At 41.8% G+C, this 17,666-nt stretch overlaps 1 protein-coding gene across 2 annotated transcripts in view; it reads left to right on the top strand.

Moving 5' to 3' along the window:
* The window catches only part of BCAS1 (brain enriched myelin associated protein 1), a 122,152-nt gene extending 105,843 nt beyond the window's left edge, over nt 1-16,309 (top strand). For both annotated transcript variants that reach the window (XM_038750098.1, XM_038750097.1), the window contains 3 exons: nt 5,197-5,262; nt 8,034-8,312; nt 15,345-16,309. In XM_038750098.1, the coding sequence (XP_038606026.1) occupies nt 5,197-5,262; nt 8,034-8,312; nt 15,345-15,419 (420 nt within the window). In that variant the 3' untranslated portion in view covers nt 15,420-16,309. The remainder of the gene's footprint in view (nt 1-5,196; nt 5,263-8,033; nt 8,313-15,344) is intronic.
* The last annotated feature ends 1,357 nt before the right edge of the window (nt 16,310-17,666 follow it).

The raw sequence follows: 17,666 nt of genomic DNA, 5'->3' as shown, positions 1-17,666 counted from the left end.
GAGGTGATCGTACTCTCATTTTATGTGAGCCTTTATTTTCTGGTGCTTTGCGTTTAAACTTTGGAGAATGTAATTCTGAAATTCCATTGGGTTATCTCGCTCTGGAATTCCTGCTGGCCCACAAAATGCAACAGTAAAAACAGGTCTTTCATCAGGGTGAGTTACTGAATTTACTTGCATAATTGCCCCACTTTTGCATATTGTTTGTAGCATTAAAACTGGGATGAGGCTATTTCATGGGTTGTATAAGGATTAAGTCTAGCCATAAGGGGACTAAGTGCAAAAAGAGGAGAAGGAAAAAAGGAGCTGATAAGAAAGGGAGAAGGCAGAGGAAGGTAAGAGGGCACTTGAAGCTACATCTCCTCTACTACTCTGCCCCACTGTTGCCCTCTGACCCTTCTCCTCTTCCATCACAGGAGAAAGACCATTTCAATAAAAGCAGGTGTGAGCCTGGCAGCTGTGCTGTCACATTCTTTCCCTTCTCCTTCTCTTCCCCTTTCCCTGGCAGGTACCACTAACCAAATATCATCTTTTAATTTTGCCTCAAAAACAGGGTGGGACCAATATTTGGTGGAGGCAGTTATGCAAGTCAATATGGGACGTTTGGACCTTTTACCCCCAAAATACTTTTTTAGCCAACATATAGCCTAGACTACTCCAGTCAAACAAAAGAGCTTCAATTACTGGACCGGAGCAATATATACAATCTTTCCCTATTTTTTTAATGGTATTTATTAAGTGCTTACTACGTGCCAGTTGGAATAATTAAGTAGCTGAGGTGTGGTGTCAGAGCTGCTTTAACCAATGGGCAAAATGGGCACTGCCGTGGCCCACTATTAGCAGAAACTCATTTTGTGTGTGTGTGTCCTTGGGAAGTCCCCTGACCTAACAAGTGGTCTACCGCTGCTGATTCATTATTACAACCCATCCAATCCTTGTTTCCCTAGTTTCAAAAAAGCACTGTCAGTCCAAGGAAGGGACCGTGCCTATTGAGGTAGGGATACGTATGCTCTAGGGATCATCAATGCCTTAAAACGGATGGGCAAAGAATGCAGTCCGGGGGATATCCTGGCCAGCTGCGCCTTTTACAGAGGAGTTACATATCTGGGTTTTGGGCCTGCTTGATAAACATGAACAATTTCAAAAGGAAATGGGCAGATTCGATCAGTCTGAATTCAAGCAGGGCCGTAGCAACACTAATCTTTCAGTTGCGTGTCCTTTTTAATTGCCCCTTGGAAGCCACAGACATAATTTGAAATGATTTCAAGCACAGTGACCGGGCCTAGAAGTCAGAAGACCTGGGTTCTAATTCTGGCCCTGTCACTTGTCTGATGTGTGACTTTAGGCAATTCACCTGACTTCTATGTTCCTCAGTTACCTCATCTGTAAAATGGGGATTAAAACTGTGAGCCCTATGTGGGAGAGGTACTGTGTCCAACCTGATTATCCTGTATCTAACCTAGTGCTCATTACAGTGCCTGTCACATAGTAATCACTTAACAAATATAAGCTTGTTGTGAGCAAGGAATGTGTCTATTATTATATTGTACTCTCCCAAGCACTTAGTACAGTGCTCAGCACATACAAAGCGCTCAATAAATACAACTGAATTAAATGAATGACTGAAGTATTTAAAAAGAGAGAACGATAACAACAGTTATCTGACTCTTACTCATGGGATATATTTTCTATTGCTAAAATGAACTGACTCCCCAAGAGCAAAGTGGAGTATATTTACATAACACATCACAGTGCTTCCTAACTGGGCTAGACAATGGACAGTTTCCCAACATGTTTTGCCAAAAGTACAAAGTCAGTTTTAACAGTTTTCAGGAACTTAGTTTTAGACAAAGGGAAGACCAATTAGCAAACACACAAACACACACACACATACACACACAAACACACACCTTGGTACTTCGGGGCATTTTCTGGCTTCTAGCCTTCATTCCCCTTCAGAGTCCTTCTAACAACATTAGCAAAGCTTCATTGTTTCACAGGATAATACCAATCTGGGTAGGTTTTATTTTTATTTTTTCCTGTGGGCCTTTAGAGATAGCTTTCTTTGTAGAAATGATCAAAGGATCACTACCTTCCAAATGATTAAATAAGAGTTCAGTGGTGTGCTAGTCCTGGCATGTTTGGCTTGACAACTACGAATGTTCTCTGCCACTCAGCCGACCAAGGGGCTTCCCCAGGTTTTAGAATAGCTGTACAGCACAGCAGTGGCTTCACTTGCTCCATAAACAGAAAGCAAGTTCTTTCGTGTGAAAATTCAACTACAAGACATAAAAGAGGATTAACCAAACTTTTTTTTCCCCCGATGTTTTACCCAGGAAACTATTTTTCCTCTTCAGGAAAAGTTATAACATTATTGTTTCCACCAATGTCACCGGCTCATTTGAGAAACACTATTTTGGAGACATCCATTTTGAGTGTGATTGAATACCCACTTTAAAATCATATCATATCTGGTGAATCTATAGCCTGTGCTTCAAAGCCCATATTGAATCTATTGATTCTAGTAAAACCTCACTGAAGGACAGAAACCATGAAATTATATCTGAGGAAGAAAATGTCTTGAAAGAGAAGGATCTTGCTCTTTTTTCGGTGTGGGTCACTTTATTTCAGCTATAATTTGATAACCACCATTATCAGCGTGTTTTAACCACATATCAAGAACCAGAAGCAGCGTGGCTCAGTGGAAAGAGCCCAGGCTTTGGAGTCAGAGGTCATGGGTTCAAATCCCAGCTACACCAATTGTCAGCTGTGTGACTTTGGGCAAGTCACTTAACTCCTCTGTGCCTCAGTTCCCTCATCTGTAAAATGGGGATGAAGACTGTGAGCCCCACGTGGGACAACCTGATCACCTTGTATCCCTCCAGTGCTTAGAACAGTGCTTTGCACATAGTAAGCGCTTAACAAATACCAGCATTATTATTATTAAGTCAGATAACATTCTTTATCTCAATTTCCTCTCTAGAAATTTCCTAAGAAATTCACTTTCATGTCCTTCCCAAGCCCCCCAGAAGCTACACACACAGACATGCACGCACAAGTGTGCGCGGGCACACACACACACACACAGTTGTCGCCAATCAGACTGCAAGAATCCGATTCCCTGGCTCTGGCTAAAAATCCTGGAGCAGCCTCAAACCTCTAATGAATTCCTGTTGCTGGGATGGATCACCTAGGCTAGATTCACAATCAGTATTTGTGGTCTAGTCTGTTCTGGGTTTCCCATGGAGATACAGCCTTTTTGTTTTGGACTGCGGTGTCATCTAGATTTTAATCTACTTGTTATAAACAGTCAGGTTCCCAAGACACCAGTTTTGCTCTACAAATAGCTATTAGGGAGTTCAATTCTCCCATACTCTCAATACAGTATTGTGTAAGCTTAGCTCCATGGGGTGAGGCAGAGATCACAGACCCATAGTGGCATTATTGGTGTATTTACCACACTTGGTTTAAAACAATTCTACGGAACTCAACTGAGCCCTCCCTCCCCCCACTTCAAAATGTTGGAAACCAAATCGCACTTACTATGTTCATCGAAACTCTTCCTCTAAATTTAAATTTTAGATCATTTTAAAGATCTTTTAAAGTGGAAATTTAATTTCATTTGATGGAAATATGAACTGGCCACAATATTTTTACAATATTCTTAGCTGGAATAGTAAACAGTCAAATAATAATACTGGGTAATGCTCAGATGTCCTTCATGGAATTTATGTCAGTATAATAAAATGCAAAAATGATGTTGTTGTTACTTGAGCTTTAGCTGCAACCACCTAGTTATTTTTTACAGTCCAGGACTGGTAAGTGCCTTTGCTCCCAAACATTACTCTTCCCATTATCTTGAATTCAAAGTAACCAATTAATTTAATGAAGAAAGAGACACAATGTCATACCATAAATGTTCCCTGAACGTTGTTAGCATTAGTCAAACTACCCAAAATTCTTTTTTTGCTTTTTTAATTAAACATTGGGGATTTTTTGACATTTTTGACAAATGACAGATGCAAAAAGTAAAACTGGGAAAACAGTGTGATCTTCTGACATTACTATTAGGTGTAATAATCTCCCATTTAGAGAAAGTCTTTGGGTCTGACAGCTTTCAGTTCTCCTCTAAAGTATCTGAGAAAAACTGTGAATAAAATATACTGCTTTGAAGATAAAATAATACTTATAGTTCGTAATGTTGGAATTTCTTTAGTACGGCTATTTTTACACCAAATCTAATTCAACAGTTAATTTATCATTTTCTGAGTTTTTTTTTTTAAAGAAATTTCAGCAGGGGAGAAAGGGGCTATTATTGGAAAAAAAAAGTTGGAGGGATTCTTTCTATTTCATCAAGAGTTTGGATTTATTTCCAGTGAGCTCCTCTTCTATTGCCTTAGGCTCTGCTTTCATTATGTTAGCCAAGGTCTGTTGATGTCAGGAAATGCTGCTGCCTAAATGGAAACTCTTCTCAGTGGGTTTATAGGAGGGAGCAACAGAGAGAGAGATTAAATCTTAAAACCATGAGAGTTTTTAACTGATACCAAAATGTAAGTATCACTTCGTAGCACATAATATCCTTCCTCTGTGAGAAGGCATAAAAGAGGCCTTTGTTTTTCTAGAAACAGGGAACTGAACACTTTTTCTAAACCAAAAGTGTCTTTTTATTGTTTTAGAATCCATTCTGATCTTTTTTTATATGTCTTCCACAATGCCAACATGCCTTATTAATTAGAATGTGAAGTCATACTTTATAAAAGATTTGGACTGAGTTTGAATATAGAGAATCCAATGCACCGCAGAGACCAATCTGAGTAAAAGTATGCATTTTTACAATCCCATTCTGGCAGTGATGGTCTGTGGGAGGCCAGAAAGGTGCCGTTCTCATTCCAATCGGGATGAAATTCAGTTTACTAAGTAGAACCACTTTTCTTTCATAAAGAGAATGGACAGCAGGCCCCTGTGGGTAGAAGCAAGATGTCTCCTTATGAGGTGCTCTCCCGGAGAACCCCCTTCAAGGGAACACAACTCAGTTATTTAGGCACCTACTGGGGTGCTCTAGTTTCAGGGAGAGAGCAAGAAGATCTACAGAGCAAGGAAATCAACCCGGCTTTTCCATTTGTTCCCCACATTGCTATCCGAGTGATAGTTAAAGGAAGTGTCTGCCCACAGACCCATATCTGTTTGTTCTTTTAGTCAGTCAGAGATGAGGGTGAGCTCACCAATTCAGAAGAGTCTAAGAGCAAAGATCCTGAAAGTCAAGTAAGTGAACTGTCTCTTCATTGTATGATGATGGGTTCAACTTCAGATTATTTCCCCTTCTGGTTCCTCCTGGTTTTCAAATTCAAATCCTAGTCACCCTATTTCTGGGCTGATTCTTGTCATCTGTCTTGTCTGCACTTGAGAGGTACTGTCAAACTGAAAGTTCTCCATGGTCAGTCTAAGCAACAAAAGTGAAACATTGAGCCAAACCATTAGGGAGTTTGTTTTAGCCAAGTAGAAATGGTCTTGGAACTTAGGCCTTTTTCTGGTTTCTGGAATCAGGGCGAAGTGGATTCAATTTTTGACTTGAAATGTTTTTCTTTTCTACCATTTGTAGAAAAGTGATGCCCCCCATCTGGAAAAAGTGTCCAGATTTGGGGTCTTATAAAGCCATCCATTTACAAGGTAACCTCTGTAGGAAGGCTTTCCTTGTTTTCCTAAGAGATGACCAGAAGAAGATGCTTCGTATTTGCCAAAGGCTTTACTGATGATATTGTTCTGATTACATTATCAGAGAGGTGTGTTCATCTGAAGACCCCAGTAGGCAAAATATTTTCCATATCAGAATGAAAAAGACTAATACCATTGACCGTGTTTACTCATTTACAACTGAACTTGTGTTTCTTCTATATGGAAGTTAATCATTTTTCTTTCAAGAGTTGTATTTTTCCTGGACACTGGGTCATTTAGTGGAAATGAACCCAGGTATCTTGTTAACGAAGCTCAGTACTTCTTTGAAGAACAACTCCATAGAAAATTAAGCATGGATAATCCTTTAGATCTGGAATACCACCGTGGGTGCTATTTTCTACCGTAATAATGGGGCATTAAGGAGAGCTAAAAAAAGTTCACTTTTTATGGTAAGCGCTTACTATGTACCAGGCACTGTATTAAAAGCTGGGGTAGATACAAGATAATCAAGTTGGACACAGTTCCATGTCCCACATGGGGCCCACAGTCTTAATGCCATTTAAAGATGAGGTAACTGAGGCACAGAGAGGTTAAGTGGCTTGCCCAAGGTCACATAGCAGACAAGTGGTGAAGTCTGGATTAGAACCCAGGTCCTTCAGACTCCCAGGGCCATGCTCTATCCAACTAGGCCATTAAGCTTCTTACTTCGATCGATGTCTAAAGAAAAAAAATGTTTCTAAAAGCAAAAGACAATACAAGTCAGTGTTCTTTTTAAAGTTACATTATTCCAGGCCTTTAGGCTAGATATTAGTACCAATCCTTTGGAAACATAGATAATCTGGGGTTTCCAAAGCAGTTAGTATCAAACACTCACCCCAACTGGATTTCCTGAAACCCAGTCTTCTCATGGCGACCACGCGTCAACAGAAGTTCTTTCACTAAAACTGTCGCCGATGTAATGGGCTGGGGCGATTCTACAGTACCCAGTCTAGTTTGTCATATCAAATGCTTTTCAAAGGAAGATATTCTTCACCCCAGTGGAAAAAGGTTACCCTTTGGAAATGGAAAATTTAAGAGGCATTTCTATTAATGTGAAAATCAGAAAAGTCAAAAACATATCAACTCTGTCCTTAGGGCACTATATAACAAGCATTAGAGTCCATGATGCCTCTTCTTCAAACGATCCAAATGCCTGATTAAGATATTTAATATTTGGGTCTCATTGGGGTATGAAAAAACTGGCCCCTAATTAAATAATCCAATTTGATTAAACAAAAATCTTGCTTCAAATTATGAGTTCTTCTAAAGTGTGTGGTATGTACTCAATATGAGCACTTCAAATTGCCATGCAAATTTGGTATTCAAAATAGTGTAATCTTTCTTAGAAGTCCTGAGTAATAGATGGGGCAGAAAGATTTTGTGTAAATGAGACTACTTTAGCATCTTTAGCCTAAAGAGCCACATCCCTGGTGTTTTGTGTGGGTCTTGATTATTCTGCTATTCAGATGCTCTATGTTGGCTACTGTTGTGTGCTCTTTATCCTCAGCTAAAATATGATTTTTGTTTGTTTTTCAATAACAGGCCTGTACCATATCCAATTCTTATTTTGTTTCAGTGGTTTTATTTTATTTATACAATTTCACTTGTTCTGTGGTCCTCTGTATTCTGGTATTTCAACATCATCATCATCATTATCATCAATAATATTTGTAGGGAAGCAGCGTGACTTAGTGGAAAGAACACAGGCTTGGGAGTCAGAGGTCGTGGGTTCTAATCCCAGCTCTGCCACATATCAGCTGTGTGACCTTGGGCAAGTCACAACTTTTCTGGACCTCAGTTACCTCATCTGTAAAAGGGGGGCTAAGACTGTGAGCCCCACGTGGGACAACCTGATAACCCTGTATCTATCCCAGTGCTTATAACAGTGCTTGGCACATAGTAAGCGCTTAACAAATGCCATCATCATTATTATTATTGAGTGCTTACTATGTGCAGAGCACGGTACTAAGTACGTGGGAGAGTATAATAATACAAATAAAAATATGTTTTTACCTCCCAAAATCTCTATTTCTCATAGTTATCACTCAAAGTACATCAGTCTCATTTGTTTTCAAGATTATTAAGGGATTCTGAAACCATGGTTTTCTTGCATATTTTGACATGGGCTTCTCTTTGGAAGGTACCATTTCTTTCTTCTATCCTATTTTCCGCAAAATCAGCAACCTCAGCATTGACCTCCATTTATGCAGACATGCTAGAAATTTAAGGGGAGAAATTTTCCCTCAACAGGTGGGTCTTCTTCACCGTATTTATTGACTTAAACATTCTCACTAATGACCGTGTTTTGTAAATTGCCTTAGACATCAGACTCCACAGAAAAGATAGCCTCACCGGTGGATTCTGAACCTGCAGGATCTGGGCAGAAGAGCAAGGAGGGCTCAAAAGACAAGAAGGCCATCACTGAGCAGAACAAGCAGAACAAGCAGAAAGGTAACAAACATGAAACCAAAGAGCAGTCCAGCATTGTGGAGCAGCGAGTGGCTGAGATGAACTCCGTGCAGAATGGGGGAGATTCCAAAGGAAGCCCTCAGAAGAGACCGGAGAAGCGACAGTCATTTGGTAGCTTCTTTAAAGGCCTTGTAAGTTCATTTCTTTTTGATGTATTGGAAATGTACCACCTTTTCTGCTCTGAGTATTTGATCAAAACCACCAAACCAGAGAGAATCACACTTGGGTTACCACAAGGGATAGTGAGCAGGTGATGAGTTTTTGGCATTTTCCCATTTGTGCAACCATGGCCTATTTTCCCCTCCCCAGATGACTTACTGACTCTATCCCGTTGGACAGCGGGGATAGCCAAAAGCTGCGGACAGCCTAGTGGAAAGAGCCTGGAAGTCAAAAGACACAGGTCGTAGTCCTGGGTAGACCATTTGTCTTCTGTATGACCTTGGCCAAGTCACTTGACTTCTCTGTTCCTCAGGTTTCTCATCTGTAAAACGGGGATTCACTACCTGTTCTCCCTCCCACTTGGACTGTGAGTCTCTTTGTGGGACAGGAACTATGTCCCGCCTGATTATATTGTAGTGCTTAGTACAGTGCTTGGCCCATAGGAATTGCTTAACAAATACCACAGTTATTATGTATAAATACTTGGTGCCTTTTATTCTAGGTCAACCAGAGAAGGAAACCAGGGTCAGTGGGTGAGAGGCATGAAAAGGCGGAAGAAGGGTAGTCTCTCCCACTGTTACAAATCATTCAATTCCCCAAATCAATGGCTTCTTAGGTTCCCTGGTGGAGTTTTCTGCTGCTGAGATTTTCTTCTGACTTGAGGCCTGGGAAATCAGACTCCCAACAGCTCTGGACTATTCAAACCATTTACCTCGTAAACACAGTGAGAATATTCAGAATATGTCCTACTGCAGTCTTCGTTTGAAAAATGCAGGCGGCCACCCACAGCGCAGGACCTAAGCACTGCGGCAAACCTATTGGGACACTGTTGTTTAGAAACATTTCCTTGGGGCACAGGAACATTTTGTTTCTTGCTAACAATAAGCAAGGTTCACTGGTCAGAGTCAGAAGCTAAGGAGTCAGATATTCTGAGTTCTTCTCCCAGTAATCTCATTTACACATTGTTGATATCAGAAAACCCCAAAGAGGAAGAAACATGTGCTATAAAATGTTTTGTGATCATCAGGTAAAAGCCAGGGCTGGTTTCAGATATTTGACTGCCCTTTGGCAGGGAAAAATGATCTGCCCCTTCTCATTCCGTTCGGTGTCCCTACATTACATTATGTGCATGTGCAACATTAACAATAATAATATTAATATTTGTTAAGCCCTAATTATGTGCCACACACTGTGCTAAGTGCTGGGGTAGACTCAATACAATCCGATCAGATACAATCCCTGTCTCACATTCGGCTCACAGTCTGACGGGAAGGGAGAACAGGTATTCTGTCCCTACTTTACAGATGAAGAAACCGAGGCACAGAGAGGTTAAGTGACTTGCCCAAGGTCCCATAGTAGGAAAGTGGCGGAGCTGGGAATAGAACCCAGGTCTCATGACTCCCAGTCCTAAGCACTTTTCACTTTTCACACTGCTTCTCCTCCACAGAACTTACAGAATTCTCTATGATGTCATTATGCCGTATTCTTTCATTTGATCGCGTTTATTGAGCGCTTACTGTGTGCAGAGCACTGTACTAAATGCTTGGGAAAGTACAATGCAACAATAAACAGACATGTTCCCTGTCCACAGTGAGCTTACAGTCTAGAGGGGGGAGACAGACATCAATACAAATAAAGAAATTACAGATTTGTACATCAGTGCCTTGGGGCTGGGATGGGGGGAAGAACAAAGGGAGGAAGTCAGAGTGATGCAGAAGGTAGTAGGAAAAGAGGAAAGTGGGGGGGCTAATCTGGGAAGGCCTCTTGGAGGAGATGTGCCTTCAATAAGGCTTTGGAGGGGGGGGAGAGTAATTGTCCGTCAGATTGGAGGAGGGAGGGTGTTCCAGACCAGAGGCGGGACGTGGGCCACGAGGTGAGGTAGGAGGGGGCAAGGTGGGGAAGCGCTTACTGAGTGAGCAGGAAACAGTGTATATGATGTCATTACACCACATAGCATGCTAGTGCATTTCTCTGCATCTGGGGCATTTCTCCTGGAGAATTTCTGGCACACACTCCTTGCCCAGAGTCCTCCCGTTCTACTCTCAATTTCCATGCCTTCTCTTCTCACGTCCCCGATCACATGGGGGCCTGCAAATATTCGTCCACAGCCTCCCCCTGGCCACCTTGCAGCTGCCAACCCCCCAGGGGTGAGCCCTGAGGCAATTATCTCCCTTGCTTATCATCTGAAGTTGGTCCTGGCAAACGGTGCCCTCTTTATTCAGTGTGCAAAGAAGGCCCATGCCCTGCAGAGGCAGGGGCTGAATATTGCACGAACCTAGAGAAATTCAATTTCCCAAACGACCATGGCAGACTAACCTGATTCAGGGGTCGAGGTGATGGAGAGCCTTGAGGCCGAGAGTGAGGAGTGTTTGCCTGATGCGTAGGTTGACTGATGAAACAAAGGCAGCAGTTCACGGTCTAATCTCACACCCTTAGCTCAAGTATCAACCAGCCTAGGAGGGCAAAAGCGAGGTGGGTGGAAATGGCATTATTTGGATGGATTAACAGAGAGCAGTGAGATCAATCTGGGACATCTCCCCACCAAGATACCAAACACTATACCTGAGCCATAACTGGGGCTCCTGATCCATTTATGCTACTCATTCACCAGCTGGTGACTCTTGGGGGGCTTTCACCTCCCCAAACCAGCCACTCCCTTTCCAACTGCCTGATAACAAGTTCTGGCCCCACTGAGGAAGTATTAATGAGAAAGATCTTGTGGGTGGAGGTAAGTAAATGTATATATGTTTGTACATATTTATTACTCTATTTACTTATTTATTTATTTTACTTGTACCTATCAATTCTATTTTATTTTGTTAGTATGTTTGGTTTTGTTCTCTGTCTCCCCCTTCTAGACTGTGAGCCCACTGTTGGGTAGGGACTGTCTCTATACGTTGTCAGCTTGTACTTCCCAAGCGTTTAGTACAGTGCTCTGCACACAGTAAGAGCTCAATAAATACGACTGATTGATTGATTGGAGGTAGCCAGAAGGAAGAGGTGACCTGCTTGAGGGAGACTTGGCTAGGAAGATGGGAAGGGGAGGAGGGCAGAGAAGCAGTGTGGCCTAGTGGATAGAGCCCAGACCTGAGAGTCAAAAGGACCTGGGTTCTAATTCTGGCTCTGCCACTCATCTGCCTGTGTGACCTTGGGCAAGTCATTTCACTTCTCTGGGCCTCTGTTACCTCATCTGTAAAATGGGGATTAAGACTGAGAGTCCCATGTGGATAAGGGACTGCATTCAACCTGATCATCTTTTATCCACTCCAGCATTTAGGACAGTACTTGGCACGTAGTAAGCACTTAAACGCCATCATTTTTATTAGTAGCATTAGTAGAGTGGCCTTTGAACTTCTAGAAATGATCTAATGCAGCTCTCTGGCCTGGAGGTTTGGGTCCTCTCTTTTGTGCCAACCAGAGTTAGAAAAACAAGCATCGTGATCATCAGACATTCTCATCTCACGATTGGCCAATGAACACTCCCCACTTTGGGAGCAAAAGGGCCATGTTGTCCTTCTGATTATTCTCTCCCTGGCCTGAAAAAGCTCAGGCAGCTAAGCTTTTATCCTTCATGAATGAAGGTGCCCAGAAACAATTCAAGCAAAAAGCGCCTGGCACTTCAGTTGAATTAAGAACAATAACAGCAACAAAAGTTATCATTATTGTTGCATGCAAAGGGTACAAAAGATGTGATTTATTCACACATTGCAGAATAATAATAATCATATAGTATTTGATAACCATTTATGACATGCCAGCAGATCAGATAGTCTCTATTCCACATGGGGCTCACAGCCTGTCGGGGGGCAGGGAGGAAGGATATTTCATTCCCAGTTTACAGATGAGGAAACTGAGGCACAGAGAAGTCAAATGACTTGCCCAAAGTCACCCAGCAGACAAGTAGCAGAGTTGGGGTTTGAACCCAGGTTCTAGAACCCAGGTTTATTGGAAAAAAGCAGCAGCGTGGTTCAGTGGAAAGAGCACGGGCTTTGGAGTCAGAGGTTATGGGTTCAAATCCCGGCTCCACCACTTGTCAGCTGTGTGACTTTGGGCAAGTCACTTCACTTCTCTGGGCCTCAGTTACCTCATCTGTAAAATGGGGATTAAGACTGTGAGCCCCCCGTGGGACAACCTGATCACCTTGTAACCTCCCCAGAGCTTAGAACAGTGCTTTGCACATAGTAAGCGCTTAACAAATACCATCATTATTATTACTACTATTATTAATACTGACTCTGCCACTTATCTGTTGCGTGACCTCGGGCAAGTCACTTTACTTCTCTGTGCCTCAGTTACCTCCTCTGTAAAATGGGGGATTAAGACTGTGAACCCCAAGTGGGACAGGGACTGTGTTCAACCTGATTACCTTGTATGTACCCCAGAGCCCAGAACAGTACCTGAAAAATAGTAACTGCTTAACAAATACCATAAAAAAGGTGCTCTCAAGCCCGTGCTCCATCCACTGGGCCACACTGCTCTATATTATTTAACTGTCTCCATTCACTAAACAAAACAAAGCTGAAGTTCAGACAGCAAGGAATCATAAGGGCCCTGAAATCTTTTAATTGGTGTGTGGGCCGTTCAGATGTCTGTGTGAACCTGAAAGGGCTGGCTTGTTTTTGCAAAGTTTGTAAGATTTAAATTCAGTTAACATCCACAATCCACAGGCCATTTTAGAGGAGATGTCTTAACCTGTCCAAGGCATAATCACATACGTTGATTGAAGGTCTAGAAATAGATGTTTGGTGTTTGATTCGCAGTGTGTGGTTTGTGTGTTTTGTTTTTGTTTATTGTGTTTGTGTGGAGTTATTTATGGTTGCCGACTTAAAATTAACAGCAGTCGGTGGATAATTTACGTTGTGGTTTTAATCATTTTTACCAGGCACTCGCCTGTGGCAGCTCACAGAGAGTAGAGAAGGTTGGGAGGAAAAATGAAGTGGAAAAGTACAGCACGCTACCTGCCTGCACTCATTGGTGCATTGTTGTCAGGGGAGTTTCAGAAAAAGCTAGGCAGAACACTTTCCCCAAACCTAATTGAGAATACAGTCTAAGTGGGGAAGAGGAATGTGTGTGCATGAAGCCAACATTTTTAAGACACATACCTAAAACGTGTGGCCTAGTGGAACGAACATGGGTCCCAGCTCTATAACTTTACTGCTGTGTGACCTTGGCAATCAGTTAACTGCTCTGTGTCTTGGTTTTCTCATCTGTCACGTGGGGATTAAATACCAGCTCTCCTTCCTAAACAGATTTTGAATTCTGGGTGTGACAGAGACCGTGTCCGACCTGATAATTTTGTATTTACTCCAGTGCTTGGTTCAGTACTTGATGGATACATGGTAACGGCATAACAGATACCGCCATTATTATGACGATTAGGGACCCAAACAAGCCTATAAAACTCACTTGAGACATGGTGGGTGAAGTCATATACCAAAAGCCACCTCAGCACTGAGCCTCACGACTTCTGCACACACAGGGAGGCTGCCTTGATTTTTCATCCTCATGTACTTCAGGGGAGGAGCCGAGAGGAGGTTCAGGAAAGCGGCATGGCCTAGTGGGTAGAGCACGGACTTGGAATTCAGAAGGACCTAGGTTCCACCATTTGTCTGCTATGTGACCTTGGGCAAGTCACTTCACTTGTCTGTAACTCAGTTACCTCATCTGTAAAATAGGGATTAAGGTTGTGAGCCCCAGATGGGACATGGACTATGTCCAACCCAATTATCTTGTTTCTAACCCGGTGCTTAGAACAGTTACTGGCACACAGTAAACGCTTATCAAATATCATAAAAACACAAAGGAAAGGATACAGATCTGTCAGACTCCACAGAGGCCAAATAACTTCAACCTATACCAGATATGTCAAGTGAGGTCTACACCATTGTGGCAATAGACTGTGCAATTTATATATTCCTGGATTACGTGAATTTGCCAGCAAATCGTGGTCTACATTTTTTTAGTTGCTCTCCCTAATCTTCCCTCCGCCCTACTCTGTAAAACCTGTAAGAAGGAACCAAGAAAATGATAGTGAGTGGACAAGAAGGAAAAGTATCATGAATGACAACTTGCAGGGGAGCCTTGCCATTTTAGCTTGAAAACTGGCATGAGATTTCTACGGGCCTATGTAGAAAATATGCAAATCCGAAACAGTTGTGGATTTGCTATTTCATACCTTGGAAGTCACCTTGGGAAAAATCATCTGGAAACTTCTGGCTTAGAGAGTTCCAGATTCATTGGCTAATCAGTTCTCCCCTCCTGTAGGTTCTGAAATTTTAGACCTGGTCTCAAAATGGGAAGAGAAATCAGATTGGCTCAATATCCCAATCTGGAAGGAATCTTGGGTTCCTTGTTTGCAAGAGGAGCCTTGGAGATACCTGACAAAGGGAAGCCAATGACACACACCTGTAATTCCCCCTAGCTGTAATTTATTTTAGTGTCTGTCTCTCCCACTAGGCTGTAAATTCCTTGACGGCAGGGATCATATATACTAAGTCTATTATACTCCCCTAAACACTTAGTACAGTGATCTGCACAGAGTAAACATTCAATAAATACCATTGATTGATTGTCATAGCAAAGATCAATTACATAGAAGAAAAAAAGGGGAGAAACCCTATGGACTGTATACTCCTTGTGGCAGGGACCGTGGCTACCAATCTGCTGAACTGTACTCTCCCAAGTGCTTAGTACAGTGTCCTGCACACATCAGCACTCAGTAAATACCACTGATTGATCGACTGATCTATTAGGGAGAGAGAAATGTAGCCTACAGAGTTCTTACTGCTGATATAGGCAGATTCATTTATTCGTTCATTTATTCATTCATTCAATCATGTTTATTGAGCACTTACTGTGTGCAGAGCACTGTACTAGGTGCTTGGGAAGTACAGATCGGCAACATACAGAAACGGTCCCTACCCAACAACGGGCTCACAGTCTAGAGGGGGATCAGAGTCAACTGTTCATCAAAATGATTAAGCTTTATTTATATTGTTCTCCAGGGACCAAAACGGATGTCTGATGCTGAAGTGCAGACAGATCCTGTTTCCATCTTACCTGCCGGGAAATCTAAGTGATAAATACCTCCAGCTACTGAAGAATCGATGGCTCTTAACAAGCTCTCTTGCAGTCTCCTTGACTCTTTCCCTCTCTTTTTACTGCTGCCATCAAATGAGTCCCTGCCTTTAGCAACACTGGATGTATATTGAGGTGTATTATTTACATATTTGGTTTATTATGTCGTAGTAAATAACTGTGAAGATTGTCAAGAAGGAGAGCAAAGTATATAGAGAGGTCTGAAACGTTGATGACTTCCAAGTCTTGGAAGTAAAAAAAAAAATGAGTTCTAGATAAGTTAAGAAAATGGCAGCGAAAAGTAAATTGAAGAATAATGAAGTAGGATCAAAGGAATTAAGTTTGATAGGGAAGAATTCCTCAACCTTGAAGCTCTAAGTGAATATAAAGCGACCGTTTGTGAGTTTTCATTTCAGAGGGAAAAAAAAAATGCGTTGGGGATTTGCCAACTTGTTGGAATTACTTAGATACAAAGAATGAATGATTAAGGGTTATTTTTTTTTAAATCGGCCCTTGGAAGTTACTGAGGGAATTTCAAAGGCTAGATGCCCAGGGCTTGAAATGATTTGGAAAAGACGATTTATTCTTTGTTTGGTGAAATGGGTTGGATAACAAATAAACAAAAACAAAAAAATGCAAGATTATCTTTGAACACCAGGGGGCGCCATGCTCTCCATTACTATACATTATACTACTAATTCAGATTATATATCTGCAATCTTACATTATTAATGTTTTTCAGATGTCTGAGGAGCCCTCATCTATTTTGTCTGACATTTGTCTGGGATCACGTCTGTAATTCCTAATGAAATCCTGAATGTTATCATGATTCTGTCTCTCCTTTTTACCAAACTTACAATAACCTAATAATAAACTTTACAGAAGATTTAAATATCTGTGGTTATTTTTCACCTTGTGAGAAGAACAGTAAATAGCATCATGAGTAACACACTGAAATTCAAACCAGTATCTCCTTCACATAGTTGAATGAACTGCAGCTCCTTCATTGATTTAATTTTTGCTTTAAGTACTTGCCCGTCAAAGACATATTTAATTTTGAACTGAAGTAGTCCTCTAATTTCACTCACTGTTTTGGTTTCCTTTGCCTTCTAGTGGCTGCTGTACAAATATGTACAGCCAGAAACAGACACGCACAGGAAGAGAGAGAGAGAGAGAGAGAGAGAGAGAGCACTTGGTTAAGAGATAAAATATGGTTACCCTCCCTGAATCCAAGTTTGAGGGAATATGTCAGCCTCAGAGGCAGATGGAATCTGAGGAGTCAGAAGAATGAAATTTTAAATTCCTCTTGGAACAGATGCAGTTTAAACTATATCTGCTCTAGGTGCTGACATAGGTATGTGCAGTTGTTGCTGAGAAGGGAAGTAGGTGTTTGCAAAGTTCCAGCCTGGTAACTGGTACGATAAAAGAATTGCCAGCATCCTATTCTTCGTAGGCCAGCACAAGATATTTTGCTCTTTAATTGTTACTAAAGAACACTCTGTTCTTTAAATGCTTTTTCCCTGCCCCACTGTACTGTTCATGTCTTGTTTCCAGCCCAGATTCTAGTCTACCATTGTCTCACTTTTCCACATCACATCGGAATGTTTATCTTGGCATAAATCAGCCAAGAAACTATTACTTAGAAGACTGGAATGGAAGGAAGGGAGAGGATTTCTCCCCTACAAAAGATCGCTGAATGAATCAAAGAAGCAATTGCCACAGCTCTCCATTTAGCTCAAAACATTGGTGGGGGGTAGGGAGGGGAGGTTCACTTGGTAAGGCTTTTGTTTAACTCCTGGGCCTTCAGCAAATTGAGACTGGCAACTATATAATTTGCAGGTTTCACCTCACTAGGCAAAGGGGTTTGTTTCTTGGATCAGGAGAGTCCCCTGGCAGAAAGGATAAGAAACAGACAGAGTGATTGCGGGTGACCTTCTGCCACTGAGCCACTAATGCGGATGAAATAATGGTTAGTGTTGGCAGAGTCCTGACACACAGAGATAATCTCCTTCCTTGTTTTTATATTTGATTGCTGGGTGATCGGGGAAAAAGTACAAACCTTGCAGAAAGCACAGCTCCTCCAGCTCCCAGCACAGGACTCAAAAGAAGCAAGGGCTAAGAGAAAAATCAGCTGTCCTTTCGGCACTCCCTGTTGCCTTCCTGAGTGCCTGGTTTCTAATGCCAAAATTTGTTACAGCCTTTTTAGGTTTCTGGGCTGATGAGAATGAACTGCTTATTTTAAGCACAAC

Source organism: Tachyglossus aculeatus, chromosome 8, assembly GCF_015852505.1.
Source record: "Tachyglossus aculeatus isolate mTacAcu1 chromosome 8, mTacAcu1.pri, whole genome shotgun sequence".
In the NCBI taxonomy this organism is placed as follows: Eukaryota; Metazoa; Chordata; class Mammalia; order Monotremata; family Tachyglossidae; genus Tachyglossus; species Tachyglossus aculeatus.
Note: the sequence above shows the minus strand (reverse complement) of the source record. Positions and strands in the feature narration are given on the sequence as shown.